The sequence below is a fragment of the Rhinolophus ferrumequinum genome, assembly GCF_004115265.2.
Source record: "Rhinolophus ferrumequinum isolate MPI-CBG mRhiFer1 chromosome 5 unlocalized genomic scaffold, mRhiFer1_v1.p scaffold_110_arrow_ctg1, whole genome shotgun sequence".
Taxonomy (NCBI): Eukaryota; Metazoa; Chordata; class Mammalia; order Chiroptera; family Rhinolophidae; genus Rhinolophus; species Rhinolophus ferrumequinum.
The window spans coordinates 16,755,774-16,772,464 of record NW_022680355.1 but is presented as its reverse complement, the minus strand read 5'-3'; the positions used below and the strand labels follow the sequence as shown (position 1 = coordinate 16,772,464).

At 36.7% G+C, this 16,691-nt stretch overlaps 1 protein-coding gene across 3 annotated transcripts in view; it reads left to right on the top strand.

Annotated features, from left to right (window-relative positions):
• The window catches only part of UPF2 (UPF2 regulator of nonsense mediated mRNA decay), a 97,351-nt gene that overhangs the window by 75,983 nt on the left and 4,677 nt on the right, over positions 1-16,691 (top strand). For all 3 annotated transcript variants that reach the window (XM_033100654.1, XM_033100656.1, XM_033100655.1), the window contains exons 16-21: positions 2,032-2,171; positions 3,648-3,752; positions 4,055-4,153; positions 7,504-7,671; positions 12,901-13,042; positions 14,382-14,502. In XM_033100654.1, the coding sequence (XP_032956545.1) occupies positions 2,032-2,171; positions 3,648-3,752; positions 4,055-4,153; positions 7,504-7,671; positions 12,901-13,042; positions 14,382-14,502 (775 nt within the window). The remainder of the gene's footprint in view (positions 1-2,031; positions 2,172-3,647; positions 3,753-4,054; positions 4,154-7,503; positions 7,672-12,900; positions 13,043-14,381; positions 14,503-16,691) is intronic.

The following is a 16,691-nucleotide window of genomic DNA, read 5'->3' as shown; positions in this document are numbered from 1 at the left end:
GCATTTTGTCATCCCTGTGTTCTTTATATATATTTTTTAATCTACATTTTTTTTTTTTTTTGAGGAGCAAAGATTTTTATTAAAGTGAAAGTACAGCTCTCTTACGAGAGGGGGTACCCGAAACTGGGATGCCCCTAATGTACATCATTTTGGATTGACAGTGACCTAGGGGTCAGCAGCTAAGTAGTTTTTAGCAAATGCTAAAATGCTATATAGTTTAGCAAATGCAAAATGTTGTATTTATAAATTGTTTTTGAAACTAACTTGCAAGGCAAAAGAAAACATGTTAGAAATAGTGCGTATTTTCCTTACGAATTACAAGTATGGTTTTCAAACCAAAGCTACTTATTATATATTATAGTTCTTCCCATGACATGTATTTTAAGTGGATATGACAAGGAAGGGTGTGATGATATCTCAGGACACATGAGTTTACACGTGTGATGTTTTTACTGAGAATGCTTAGATTTAAACAGTCCTAACTTTCAGTCTTTTGCCTTTGGTAACTTAACACATTTTGCTTCTTAAGGTCCCTATAAATAAGTAAGATTTACATATATAAAATTTATAGCTGTATCCTGGAAAACATTATAAGTAATAGGTAGAAAATATTTAAGTTCGTGAAATCTCAATCTGAGACACCAACTTTTTTTCTCAGTACTATTTTCCTTTTAAAATAGATCTCTCTGAATTCCACCCGTCTTCTCAGTTTTTTATAATTTACAAACTTAAACGTATCTGCTTTAATCACTCTGTACTTCAATATTTTTGTCAGTTTTTAATTGCTTAGACTTAAGACACTGGAGTAATTTTTGACTTTTAATGGTTGGCTTATTTAAACTCTCTGGGCTTCAGTATTCCTCATAAAATGAAAAGGTGAAATCATAAATCACACCATTTTTGTAAAGTTTCTTTCTGTTCTAATTGCCCAAGATTCTGTGAATAAACAAGTATTTACTAAACACCTACTGTGTATATATTAATATATGGCCTCTGATAAGTTTTGAATATGTAAAACAAATTCTTTGTCTTTAAGGGTCTTATAATCTAACGTAACACTTACGAAATCATTTTTTAAAAATTACATGGCATATCCTTAAATGTAAAGTGCTATGATAAATTCTCCAAGTGCTTTAGGAGCAAAAAGTAATGGATCAAGTACTCAGTTTATGCAGGAAGTAAAACTTAGACTATACTTGAAGAATGCGCAGGATTTGAAAATGTATATTGAAGGCTATTCTATATTGAGAAGAATATTTGATGAGCCAGATCACAAGGTGGTGTGCTTTAATGACAGAGAAGAGACTGACCCTATAGCAGAAGGCTTGGGAGAAAGCAGGGGAGAGTCAGATCCCATGAGGCCATATTAGGTGCATGTTGAAAGTAGAGATAGTAGCTTGGGATTCAAATGGTAATGAAGAAGAATTAAGCAGGCAGTAAAACGAGGATGAACTTGGGGAGGTGGAAGCAAATTCAAGCCAGGGAGTGTTCCTTAGGAGGAGAGAGAGTGCTGTTGCTGAAGGGAAAACTAAGCTCTATGGTGACACAGCTGCTAGGCGTGTCACCATGTGTCTTTGCGGCCTTCCCTCAGTCTTAATTTGCAGACATTCAAATTGATAGCCAAATGTGATTTCTCCACTCAAGGGACATAATTTTATGTCTTTGAGTTTTTAGAGATTCTTGAAATATTGTTTGATTAAAAAGTGTGACCAAAGTGCATCTTATGTGGCTGCAGTGGCACCTTAATATGCTGCTACAGTTGGAAGCTCTAAAAAAAGGAAAAATACATGCTTTTTTTTTTCCCTTTTTGCTAATGGTTAAAAATATATCAGTGTTCCATGTTGAAATGAAGGTCTGTTTAGTTTTTTTAATGTTTCTCAAAATAATTTTAGATTCTATTCTTATTTTACTATTTTTCTGAGAAAATGACTTGAATTTTCATAATGCATACTTTTAAATGAAGTGGTATAATATTGAAAACTTGCCTTTTTCTGTTTTTAATGTGTTTTTCCACTTTCTCCTCATTTCAAGGCCTAGTAAATGACAAAGATTCAAAAGATTCTTTGACAGAAGGAGAAAATCTTGAAGAGGATGATGAAGAAGAAGAAGGAGGAGCAGAAACAGAAGAACAATCTGGAAATGAAAGTGAAGTAAATGAACCAGAAGAAGAGGTGATGACTTTTATTTATAGCAAATAGGTACATTTGTACAAGAGTATTTTGATTATGTGAGCCAAGGTTTTCTTTAATGTGTAAAATAAGATCAACTCCTTAGTTTTATTATAGTAAATGTAACTAATACCGTGTTTCCCTGAAAATAAGACCTAACTGGAAAATAAGCCCTGGCATGATTTTTTCAGGATGACATCCCTTTAGTATAAGCCCTAATGCGTCTGTTGGAGCAAAACTTAATACAAGATCCGTGTTTCAGGGAAACATAGTAGTGTATGTCTGTTATAAAACTGTTGGATTAATTAAGAGTTGTTTTTTTTTTTTAAGTAAATACTAATCCTAGGATTGTTTTTATTATTAAGACTATTTTTTAGAGCAGTTTTAGGTTTATAGCAAAATTGAGGGGTAGGTGTAGACATTTCCCATGTACTCTCTATCCCCCAGACATGCACAACCTTCCCCATTATCACCAGCCCCCAGGAGAGTGGGACATTTGTTACATTGATGAACCTTCACTGACACTTCATAATCACCCATAGTCCATAGTTTAATTGCAGTTCACTCTTGGTTTTGTATGTTCTATGGGTTTGGACAAATGTATGACATGTATCCATCATTATGGTTAGGATTTTTACTTAATAAGCAATTTGAAGAAAAAAATTGGTCTCCTGTGTATCTTAATCTCACTTTTGAGTATGAACTTTTAACCTGTGGGTTTCATAAAAAACAGCAACAACAACAACAACAAAAAAAACCACTGACTAGATACTAATGAACTTTGCTTTATATTTCCCAGATATAATGGTTTATAATGGAAATCTGAAATTCATCATGCACCACGATTATTGACATGCCCTTTTGTTTTTATGACTGTTAGGCTAAACCGTATGAAATTGCTGTTCTACCATTTTGGACCTTCCAAAATGTCATTTTCATATAGTTCAACCTAATAGTTTTAATTCTTTCCTTTTTTCTAAACCTGCTTAAGTTTTAAAAGTTCCAACTAAAATAATAGAATGTCTGGGATTTGGTTCATAATCTGGAGGTACACTGGGGGTGTAAGTTAGGGATATAGAAGAAACTAAACTGACCATTAGCTAATAATTGTTCAATTGTGAAATGAGTAAGTGAGGGTTCATTATACTATTCTTTTTCCATTTATATATATTTAAATTAGAAAGTTAAAATAAAAAGCAGGATGAATAAGGGTAATAATGAAACACTAATGAAAATAGAACTTCAGTCATAGAATTAGCACTTTTTCATTAGTTTTAGTGTAAGCATAAGGTTATGCTTTGTATTATTAGATCAGTGGACGATAGTGAATGGGGTTTTAGCTGACTAAAGTCAGCTATAGTTTTAGCTGACTTTGCCCTAACGTTGAGAATAATAAACAATTATGTAGAAGTTTCACCTTTGTAAAATGTAGTAACCCATTTCAAAACGTTTTAATCTTCTATCATTAAACAATTTCAGGAGGGTTCTGATAATGATGAGGATGAAGGAGAGGAAGAAGAGGAAGAGAATACAGATTACCTTACAGATTCAAACAAGGAAAATGAAACTGATGAAGAAAATACTGTATGTATGGCTGAAAATTTGCTTCTTGAAATTGTGCAACATTTTCATAATATTGCAGTTTTAGCCACTGAAGTTTTGTTTCTTGTGATTATTGAAAAATATTTCTTTGGAAATTTATTTTCAATTTGTGTTCCTAAGTAAATTTCTTTATTAACAAGTTTTTTTTTTAACATTTAATGTTACATATTTTACTCATTCTTTGAGTTATGTTGAACAAGTTATTAATACAAAAGGCTCTGCCATACAAAACATTACAGTTAAAATTTCTGATCTGATTTCTTGTTTTATTTTGTTTTCATAAGGAGGTAATGATCAAAGGAGGTGGGCTGAAGCATGTACCGTGTGCAGAAGATGAGGACTTCATTCAAGCTCTGGATAAAATGATGCTAGAAAATCTTCAGGTATTAAATGTTGCTCTATTCCTAAGTATCTTCTTGCAATACAAACGATTGCAGCATATTTAATTCCAGTTAAAATGAGTATCTCTACTATCTAAACACTTGCCTCTGCAGCAGTTTTTTTGCTGGTTTGTATGGTTTGCAGCTGCCAGTGCTTGCATCCCACATCCTGATTTGCACCCTTCTTTGAGATAGAGTGGGGAAAATTTAGTAAATATAAGACTTAAAACAGAGTAATTTCATTGCACCAACCTCTGCCTTTTCTTTCTGAATCACATCTCTATTTCTAAGACCCTTTACTTGTAGTTTGTTTAGGAGTCACACTTTGTAGAAGATAAATATGTGGGGAAATTTAATTTAGTAAATTCTTAAGTTTGATTTATAATTTGAATAACTGGTATGTAAATACTTCAAGGAATATTAGTTATTTGATCTTTTAAAGAAATGTTGTTTAATGTGTAAATGTTATATAGTGACATTAATACACTGGATTTTATAAAAAGCTCTATCGTGCCAGTAATTTAGAGAATTATCTTTTTCTGTAGTTAGAGGTAAAATCCCATAGACAGTTTACTTTAGCCCTGTACACAGTAGCTGTTGTGAAACACTTCGGTGACTTGAGAAGGGTGTTTTTGGAATGGTGGGATGAACGCCCGATCGTGTGGGAGCAGTGGCAAATGGGAAGGGAGGAGGTGAAGATACTGGATACAAATATTGCCAGCTCTTGAGGAGTTTTACTAGAAAGGGAAGAGAAATGGGGAGTTAGCTAGAAAAGATCAGAGCTAAAAGATGAGGGTTATTATTAAGATAGAAGATATTAGAGAATCTTTATGTGGGGGTGGGGAGTAATCCTTTAGAAGAAATAATGGGTTTTACTTTCATTGATGCTACTAAGGCCAAAAACTATGATAATGTATGCACAAGTTAGCATTAGACCAATTTTCTTCCTGCATATATTAAAATTTCTTCATATATATGTGTACATGTACATATAGGAAGTTCTCTTAATTTATGAAGTAAATCATATATTCATGTCATTTAGGAGCAGAAGTCATCAAATAAAATATAATCCTTTGAAGAGATAATAAACAATTTACTTTGTAAAGAAACTTTTCCTATCTTATGTGAGTCAGTAGCCACTCACTTAGTTATTCATTTGTCTGGCAACTATTTTATTGAGCACCAACTATGTGCCTAACACTGCAATAGGCTTACCATAAAGTAGTAAATAAAAATAGACCTGCTTCCTGCTCTCAGAATGTAGTTTTTAGGGGGAAGGTAGATGTGAACAAGATGTTAAACAAATACATAATTTCACATTGCAATAAATGCTAAAGTACTAAAAGAACAGTGCTTTGGTTGAGAGTAAGGGAAGGGCCTTCTTTAGATACAAGAATCTGGAAAGGCATGTCTGAGATCATAATTTGCAGACAGGACAGGTAAAAGGAGCCATCTAGGTGAAAAATTGCCAGAATATGGGAACCATTTGTCAAAGGTGCTTAGCCAAAGAAGAACTTACAATATTTGAAAAAACTAAAAGAAGGCCAGTGTTAATAGAACAAAGTCAGTCTGTGGAGGCTGGCACAGCATGAGAATGGGTGATTGGGGTGGGACACCTGTGGAGTGGTGTGGTCCTATGTGGAGGTGAGTCAGACGGGGACAAGTCAGGGAGACGGTCAGAAGGCTGTTTGGTAACCGGCGTGAGACATGATTGGTCGTCGGTCTAGGATAGTGCCAGAGAAGTGTGGACACCTGCCAAGAAGTGTGGACTTGAAAGCTTTTAGGGGGAAGAAAGGATTGGATTGATTTGGTGCTTGATAGGACAGTGGGGTGTGGGGGACGAGGAGTTAAGGATGACACTCGATATTTTAGCTTGGCCCACTAGCCAGTCTCCGTGATGGGAAACAAGGGCAGAGTGAGTGGGCATTCCGTTGACCACGGTAAGTTTGAGAAGCCTGTGAGGTATCAAAATGGAAATATCTGGCGATCAGAAGAGAAACACAAATAGAGTGGTTATTAGAGCATATTTATAGCCATGGCAACAAATGAATCACTCAAGTGTAAAGTGTGGAGAGAGGGGGAAAGCAGATTCAGGGTTGAACCCTCAAGAACCCCAACATGTAATTTACGGATAATTTACAAATCAAGATTCGTCTAACATGATCCTTTCAAATTTTAAGTAAAAAAACTTTATAAATCTTATGAACCTGGGAGAACTTCAAGCAAATTCTAACAAATTGGAACTTAAAAATCAAAAACAATAAAACTTTACTCTTTTTACCATTTTGTGTGACTTGCAAGTCTCTTGCACAATGGAGCCTATATCAAAAGACTGTTTAAATTGTAGTAATTTTAAAACCTTCATGGCCTTTTAGCATTACCTGCTTAACTTTGAAGAATCATATTTAGCTTTTTCTTCACTTGTGCTCCATTCATCAAACATTGAAAATTATGTGCAGTTCCCTAAATGCTGTTTCATGTCCTTGCTTTTGTACCTCTTCTTCCCCTGCGTAAGTTTCCCCCATATCACAAAACTGCTGTTTGACCCTTTGCTTGAAAGAAGTCATATGAAGTCTTGAACGTTCCAATGTCCCATTTTTATTGAACCTTTCATGCAACCTTAGCACCCGCCATTCCCAACCAGGCCTAGCTTGTCATTCCATCCCCAACACAGGCTGTACATAACTCGGATGAATTGTAAGTAATTAATCTATTTCTCTCTCGCACTTAACAAGTTTATCAGTTCTTTGAGGGTAGAGATTGTCTTTTTAATATTAGTATCTCCAACCCTAACACAGTAAGTCTTCAGTGAGGGTTTATTTAAATAAATTGGTTGATAAATCTAGTGTAAATGTTAAAAGTAATTGATACTAACAACCAGGAAGTTAACCTGAACATTAATAGATTCCATTTGTTCGTAAACAGTAATTGAGAACGTGCTGTGTATAAAGCGTTGCTAGAGAATACCAGGGAAAGGATATATGGTGATAAACCCCACCATTCTGGTGGGGAATTTGACATAAGCAGGCAATTATGTCACATAATTATGAAGGAAGATGTGTGCTGTGAGCATGAATGAAACAGCACAGTGCATTCGAGGAACAGGGAAATTTAGCAGAAGCCACAACATTGTGTGTTTGGGCTTGGGGATGCTGGAGTGATAACCAGAGGCAAAATCACAGTCCTTTCAGAGCGGGGAAGACTCTGGTTTCATCTGCATTTCAGAAAGATTACTCGGGCTCTAATGATTGTGTCTTAAGAAATACAGCACTGAATAAATTGTTTGAAATTTATATTTACATACATCCTTGTGTATCTCAGAGTATTTATATCTTTTCACTTTTGTCTTTAAGCAACGAAGTGGCGAATCTGTTAAAGTACATCAACTTGATGTTGCTATTCCCTTGCATCTCAAAAGCCAGCTGAGAAAAGGGCCCCCACTCGGTGGTGGGGAGGGAGAGGCCGAGTCTGCAGATACCATGCCGTTCGTCATGTTAACAAGAAAAGGCAATAAACAGCAGGTATGAAACTGCCCACTGCCCACAGTGTGTTCACAATGGATTGTTAGTTATCAAGTGTAAGGTGAGAATTTGTTCTAAATTCTCTGTTGCCTACAAGGGGAAAGAGTTGGAAACATTTAAAGTATTTAGTGGAAGAAGTAACTTTATCTAGAATATAGAAGACACATCTGACTTACCAAGGGATAGTTCCATTGAAAATTTATGCATATATATTAGAATATATAGATAACTTTTACTTTCAGCAGCGAGGTTTTCTGAGTGCATTCAGGATGGGAAAGGAAAGGAGGATGACAGATACAACTCAAGTTACCAAGACTTCTGTTGAAAGTCATTGTTTTTGGATCCCTAATCCTCCTCTGTTCTCCTTAGCCTGCTTCCCCTTTCTTTCCATGTCTCACAGACAGCCCTCAGAATCATTTCCCTGACTACTAAGCTGTTACTTTAGGAATTTGTCCATTGACAGCTCACATCCTGCTCAGAGAGATAGACAAACATCATATATTTGCAGATGGTGAAAAGTGCTATGAGGAAAATAAGGCCTGACTCTCAGACACAACTCTAGGATGTATCACATATTACCAGTGGTGTAAAAACATTTCTGAAATCAAGCTGCCTTTTAGAGTTGATGAATCTTGTGAAAATTGGCATTTTCCTGTTTTAGTGGTGTGTAAAATCTTATGCTTCATAGAATGTTAGATTCTATGAAATAGGGTAGCTCCCACAGCTTCTCATGGACAAGTTCAATACACTTGGCTCCCCCCCTCATTCTGATAGTCAGTCACCTAACAGATATTTATTGTTTACTTGCTGCGCACCAGACACTATTCCGTGTGCAGAACATACAGCAGGCAACCAAAGTCCCTCCTTTCTTGGGAACTTTCATTCTGGGGTTGGGAGGCAGACAATAAAGAAATACGTAATGTCAGATTGGGAAAATGCTATAAAGGAAAATAAAGCAAGATCAGAGGCTAGAAAGCGACAGGGGTGGGGAGGCCATGAGAGGGAGGCCGCTACTCGAGATGGATGATCAGGAAAGACCTCTAGGACGTGTGTCATCTACTGTGGAGGGATATACTGTCCTCAGAGACGATGCCTGATTTCATCTCTGCTTTCGTCATGTCGTTTCTTGTTACACAAAGGCTCCGAGTCACACAGTACACCATTATTTTGCTATAGGGAGAGTAAATCTTGAGATACGAAAAGTATGTACCAAATAGAATGTGGACTGGAGGGCTGGAAAGGCTTTACATAGTGACTCATGTTAATAGTTAACTTGACATAGGTTCAGAGCACTGCTGTATCTTTCAGACACTTCCTCATAATTCCTTTCCAGTTATCAGGCATTCCGTCCGTCCCAGGCTCTTGGGTTATGATGCTTTCAGGAAAGTTTCGCTCTGTCCCACCCTCAGGCCAGGGTGAAGCGCTGCCGTTTCCCTGCTCTCCCATCCTCCACTCAGTTCCTAGAAAAATGGGGACTTTTTTTTTTAATCAAGACCGTAAACTTGGGTTTAGACTGAGATCTCTACAAAACTGCTCTCCTCAGAGCACCCGGAATTGCTAGATCACCACAGTTACCAGGATTCTTGAGGTTCAGAGCTTTTGCTTTTCTTGGGACTAAGTTCTCTGAGCTAGACTTCTCTATTTCTGTCATCACATTTTAGGTCTGCTTCATCCTCTTTTTCTTTAAAAGCTCTCAATCCTTAACATAGATTTTTTTTGGCATCAAAAAAAGGTTTTTTTAATTGTGAAGGGCATACATGGCAACTTCAGTTAGATGAACCTCAGTTCCCTTTCTCCTGCAGGCCCTGGACATTTGTATTACGTGGACGTACTTGTTGAGCCTTGAATACTCTTACCTAGAAGAGGGTTAGAAATGTATTTCTGCGAAGACCAAATTACACAAGAGTGAATAATCAGTTTTTTCATTTGTCCCTCCCTTTTGTGAGCCACAGTGAAAATTCATTATACCTTTGTCAACTCTACACCCCATTTGACCTTTTCAGAATGAGTAGGCATAAATTACATTCAAACCTACCTTAAGTTTTTCAGCTTTGAAAAATAAATTCATTTCAGCAGTCCCAAATTCTATATTGTATGGTTGAAAATAAAGACTATGTGCTTATTTCTTAGGAGGAATATTTTTAGTTTAAAGTAGATAGATTTTATACTGTGTAACCCATGCAACTATACAAAAGGAGTGGAAGTCCTCATTTCTTAAAATGGGAGATTTTGTTTAGTTTTTAAGGAAACATTTAAAAAATACTAGCAAACATGAGAGTTCAGAGTACTTGGCTATTAAGTTTCAACTCATAAACTTTATTTGGAATTTTGGAAAATGTTCAATTTTAGGAACATTATTTGAAGCAACATCACTGGTATTTTGTGGTCTGCAAAAGAAAGTATAGTTTGTTCTGATTTTTATTTCTTTATTTGACTTTTGGGTGTTGGTCCTTCTGGTGCAACATTTTTTTCTAGAAAAGTGAGATGTGTTGCCTTTATAGGAATCTTTAGTTCTTAAGTCAAAGATCTCTTTGTACCAAATTTGTGCTCAGAAAAAACTTTCTCCTCTAATCATTAGGAAAATACTGATGAAGTGAGTAACTGAAAGAAAGATAATGCCATGGATAATTTATTTATTTATTTCTAGATTTAAATATTTGTGAATTAGGATAGTGAATTGAAATACAATGTTTTAAACAAATGCACAATATATTTATTAGTTTAGTACTTGTAAACAACCCATTTTTTGCAGTTAACATTTATAAGGAGTCATGATTTGTTTTACATGTCCTTTGACTGGAGTAATCGATACTTGTTTATCATATTAATAGGATTATATATATGTATTTGGATACAAATGTGTATATATATTTTTCCAGTTTCAGCTACAAGTATGCAGTAGCTTCATATATATATATATATATATATATATATATATATATATACACACACACACACACTGCTTTATTGTCATTGTTATGACGTGGGAAATCTTCTTTGAGTGGCTTTAATCTTTTTATCATCTATTTTGCTATAAAGCAGTACCTCTCTTTTAAAAGTATCTTAGCAGCTTTATGGTAAAGGCACTTGATGAGCATGGTGTCAGGACATTTCTTTTGTGCTCTCTACTTACTACTGTCTCTTCTCTGTCCCTATAAAGCACCTAATACTTGAGAACTTTTCCTTTTGTAAAACTTGCCTCAGGTCATAAAGTGTGTTTTTGTTTCTTTTATTTATAATGATTTCTCTTTAAAAGTTATGGCTAAAATTAAAAAGATTGAGTATTGCCACGAATGTGAAGGAACTGGAACTCTCAGACACTGCTAGTACAATGTAAAATGGTGTAGCCACTTTGGAAAACATTTTCTCATAAAACACATCAGATATTCCCAGCTCCTCTATTCCTAGCATTTTTTTATTATTTTTTATTAAAGAGAAATGAAAACATGTCCACACAAATATGTGTACATGAGTGTACAACTGCATTTGTAATAACCCCAAACTGGAAATACCCCAAATGCTATCAACACGCAAACTGATAAACAAGTTGTGGTATATTCATAAGGGAGTAATACTCTACAATAAAAAGGAATGAACTGTTGATACATACGACAACATGGATGCATCTCAGAATCATTGTGTAAAAAGAAGCTGGGCAAAATAGGATACATGTTGAATGATTCAATTTATATACAATTTTAGAAAGTGCAGACTAATCAATAGTGACAAAAAGCAGTCAGCATCGTCTGAGTAAAGGAATAGATGGGTAACGAACAAGAGGGACCTTTGGAGGTGATGGGTATACTCACTCTATTATCTATTACAGTGAAGTTTTCTTATGTGTATGCATCTGTTAAAACTCATCAAGTTGTACATTTAAAATATGTGTAGTTTACTGTACTCATGTTAAATATAACTCACTAGATTTTTTGTTTGTTTGTTTTTTTAAAGATGGTTTTGAGCTTGTATAATAGAAAGTGATAGTTGCAAAGAGTCCATACTAGACCACTAAGTTCATTGAGGAGAAGGGGTGAGGTCTACTAGGCTGGTAGCTAAATAACTGCCTTAGGTAGATTTGTATTTTTATATGTGAGATAGTTATCTGCTGTGATGTAAATGAAATGTAGTTATTTGGCCTTGTAGATAGTTTAACACCCACACTTATATTTTTCACTTTAGTGTACATCTAGCCTTTTGCATTTAGTATTCTGGGTATTACATTTTAAGAGGAACATATTACATGCATCATAAAAGAATAAATACCGAGAGGACATCTGAAATAATACAAAGAATCAAATTGTCAAATCAAACTCAAATGAATCAGAGATCTTACGCAGGGTTAAGCTTTACTAATGATTTCAAGGATGCAAGCATTCAGAAGGCACAGACCAAGCCGAGAGAGTTGTGTGCTCCTGAGAACAGCTCCTTAAGTCCTTCCTTTCTGCCTCAGTCAACATGCCTTTGGTCCAAAGTATTAGAGGAGGTTAAGTGAGAAGTGCAGGTTATACACAGCATAGAGAATTTAGGTTATGAAACATCTCCATTTGTTACTCAGTTGCAAAGCTTACTCAACAATTTTCTGGGAGTCGTGGCCCGTAAATTCATAGATTCTGTCTAGGTTCGCTTACTTTGCACAATCCTAAACCGGGACATCCTGCTAAAAACAAAAACATTCCGTAGGTAAGGACTCTCAACATAACAGAGAAATAGATCTTGTAGATCGGCTGCTTAACTCATCTTCCTTTCCCACATCACAGCTGTCTTCAGCAGTAGGAAGGTCTGTTTGTACTGAAGGTGGGCTAGATTTGTTCTGGGTAGTTCAGGAGGGCAGTACTGGTTCCAGAAGACAGAAATGAAAAGGATGCCAATTACAGCTTGCTTTAGAAAGCCTTTCTGACAATTACTCATACATAATAGGGGCTATAGGATGGAAAAACGATCCCCTTGGTGCTAGATGTGTGCTCCCCAGCAGTGCAGAAAGATGAGTGTCTGCTTCTCCGGAGCTTGACCTTGATGGCCTCCACTTCCCATCCAACCCGAGTGAGCCTCTAGTAGGGTAATACTATTATCTCTTTCTGTTCTTGGAGTTTACTGTCTTTATTGATTTATAGGAAAGGAAAGCCACTGTTGTTGTTTTCAACGCTTTTAATTCTACTTACTATTTTATTTGAAATCGTTTTTTTCTCTTGAGTTTCTCAAGCCATTTGTGATTTTTTTCCCCCCCCTCAGTTTAAGATCCTTAATGTGCCCATGTCTTCCCAACTTGCTGCAAATCACTGGAACCAGCAGCAGGCAGAACAAGAAGAGAGGATGAGAATGAAAAAGCTCACACTGGATATCAATGAACGGCAAGAACAAGAAGATTATCAAGGTATAAAATCACTTATAGGACAGACGTGGTAAATTTTGATGCCTTTTAGGCTTTTTAAATATAGAGTGTCAAAGTTGTTCTTGACCTTTCTATGCCATATTTGTATATATTTAGTCTGAGTAACTGATTGTTATTTATATTCTATTCTATGTTCATTTTTCTCTCACTTATTTGTACAATAACAATAATGTAATTTTCATCATAATTTGCTCATAATTTTAAATTTCATTATAATCTCATCATAACTCCTTAATTCAGTTAGTTTCCGTACTGTTAGAGCTATGTTTGCAGGAGAGATAATAGTCAGGTTTTAATCATCTCATGTTGTCAACTGTGAGCAAATTGACTCAACAAATATTAACTCGTTTTGTCTATTTGGGAGTCCCAATCTCGAGGACCCTATGTTCCTTCAGATTCGAGGATATGCTCAAATTAGGATTCTAGTTTCATGCAGACATACTCAGCACTCTTGGATTAACTGGAACCTTCTGTGTAGAGCCCATGGACACTTCATAAGCCAGCCTTTTTTTATTTTATTAATTTTATTGGGGAATATTGGGGAACAGTGTATTTCTCCAGGGCCCATCAGCTCCAAGTCATTGTCCTTCAGTCTAGTTGTGGAGGGCGTAGCTCACTGGCCCGTGTGGGAATCGAACCGGCAACCCTGTCGTTCAGAGCTCACGCTCTTAACCAACAGAGCCCTCTGGCCGACCCTAAGCCAGCCTTTTGATGTTTCTGTGGCACCGGATTTTAGAGCTGTTCTGACAACTGCTTTTTGTGCAAGAGATTGTTGTGTAAAGAAATTCTTGGTTTTCTATCTTTAAGTCCCATTTCTAGACTCTCCTCTTCCAGTTGATACCCAGCATTCTTAATAATAGCTAGCACTCAGTATAAGTGATTGCTTTGGGCTGGACACTGTTTTATGTGCTTTTTCAAAGCCTTTAATTCTCACAACAGTTCTGTGAGATAAATGCTTATTATTAGCCTCATTGTACATTTAGGGAAACTGAATTGAAAGTCCCTTAGCTAGTAAGTGGCAGAGCTGGATTTGAACCAGTATTGTCTGGCTCCAAACACTCTGCTGGTAATTATTGTACCATACTGCTTCTAGTACTGTTGTAGTGCCTCACAAGACCCTTATGTGTGGCCACACTGGCAATGAGGGGAGCCACAGGCCGTGGAAGAGCACGTCTCATCTCCGTATGTAATGGTCGTTTTTCTTGAGTCAGCCACCTGACAGAACTAATACACTTGTTGGCTCCTTTGGGTTTTATTTGCTTTCATGGGGCAGAACATTTACCAGAGTTCACCACCTTTTCTCTTTTGCTGCTCATTCCAGAAATGCTGCAGTCTCTTGCCCAGCGCCCAGCTCCAGCAAACACCAATCGGGAGCGGCGGCCACGATACCAGCACCCAAAGGGAGCGCCTAATGCGGATCTAATCTTTAAGACTGGTGGGAGGTAGGACAATCTCTCTCATTTCTCCAAAGCTCCTTTTTTGCTGATGTCCATGTGGACAAATCAGATAGTTCTGGATTATACTTATTCGTAAAGGCCAAATTACCACCAAAATAGAAAAATCTTTGAGTAGTAGGTATTTGAGAAAAGAAAACCTGTTTATAAAATAGTTACAGTTTTGTTTTGTGTTTTAAATCTTGATTTCAGCCACCGATTCTGGCTTTCACTCTCTCCGAGTGGACTTCTCTGGGTTTTTAAATTTTCTCTTTTGCATTTATGGAGAAGACAAGCTAGAGATTTAGTTTGAGAGAAATCACAGGCTTGTGTCAGGATCTGTCAGAGTCAACGTTATGTCATCTTAATGTTACAGAAATGCAAGACCTAATTACTAGACTTTCAAATATGCAGGTTGAGTTTGTTTTGAGGTATTTTGTTTGTTTTTTAAATTATAAAACGTCCTGCTGGGATGTATGCTAACTCTACTTGAACTTGAGTTGCTTAATGTGAAATAATTAAAACTCCATAAGGAATTTCACATAGAAGATGTTCCCTAATAAGACTAATTCATCTTTTTTTAAGGATTTAAAAAATTATTTAAAGTTTTTCTGGGATCTGATCTAAAGACCCATACCATTAACTCAATTTTCTGTTTTGTGATTGGGTTATGATCAAAGTGACATCGGCTTTGCTGCTCTTCCTGGTCTCGCTCAGGGTGTTAGTGTTTAGAGGAGAATGTACAACAGCCCCGAGAATCACCTTGTTGTTGGGGGTGGCGAGCAGGTATAGAAGGGAGTCTCCTGGGAGCAGCAGGAGTGCTCTGTTTTTGGGGAGAGTAGCCCTGGGGAAAATGCAGACGTTAGAGCCTATGTCTTTTATTCACTAAGTGTATTTGTGTGTTTCTGGTAACATTTTTCTTTGAACTGTATGCTCAGACAACTCGAATCAAATTGCGGTCTAGAAAATTGGTTTGTCAAGACAGTTTAGGGATCTGTTTTTTAACATCTGTTGAGTGCAATGTTTTTAGAAATCTAAGTTACAAATGCTGTACAAACCTATCTAATTAGGCATAATGATATATTAGGGTACTATTAATTATCCAAACTTCATTAAAGTTCCCTAATAAATGTAAATGTAAATATTGCTGCTAAACCTAGGTAGGTTAACTGGCCATGAAAATATTAGTTTTTTGCTTCTACGTTTTCTCAGAGTGGCTTTAAATATATACCATAGTGTTCTGTTCCCTGTTCTTGTTCTTGTCTCATGATTAGAGGAGGTTAGAAATATTAGAATATTTTTTCTATCTGGATGTTTCCATCAACTTCACCTGCCTGTATTGCACCTTGACATCTCTGAACATCATTATTTTATTCGTGCCAAACCCCTTCTCGAGTCAGATATTGCGAGTGTAGCGTCTTTTCCTAACTTCTAAGTGTTTGACTTTGTAGAATCAGTATAGTGTTTGATACATAATTGATATCTGTAGTAGGATTTGCTCCTCTCCACTTACATGCATCCAGCACCTACCATGGCTTCAGTCCTGTACTATGGAAAATTAAAAAGTAGAAAAAGACAAAGTTTTAACCCTCAGTCTTATAGTTCAGTGGGAAAACCGAGTACAGATACTTGAAAGAGCTAATTCTAGTCATATATTTCTTTAAAAACTCATTGGTTGAAAGTGTTAAGTACTAAGCATTTCATAGGCCATAGGGAACAAACGTATGGGAAGACAGATGTGTAAACATACATGCTATAATGGGTGTGTCTGTGAACACAAAGGTATGCCTCTCTTAGTTGGCTACCAGTTTTTCAGTCGTTTTTCAAAATTCCCTCTCTCCAGTCCCCCAGTTTAGCCAAATTTCAAGGAACTGGCCACGTTTGTTCTTATTTTCTCCTTGTGCACTTGTGTGGCTGACTGTAGTCTCCTGCCTCCCCTGCCATTTCACTGAAACGGCCTCCGCCAGCCACCAGCTGCCTCCTGGTCTTCATTCAGGAGTCTCTCCGGCTCTCAGAGCACGTAGCATGCGGGCCTCCTGTTCTTCTAGGCTTACGCTCTTCCCTGGGCCTGGCTCTGCTGTCTTCTGGTCTTGCTCTTCCCTCCCTGTCTCCCGTCTCCTGGCTTCTTTCTGGGCTTGCCTCTGTCTGGAGGTGCTGTGTCTCTAGTTTCTGACTGTATATCCAGCTGTCTTCTAAAT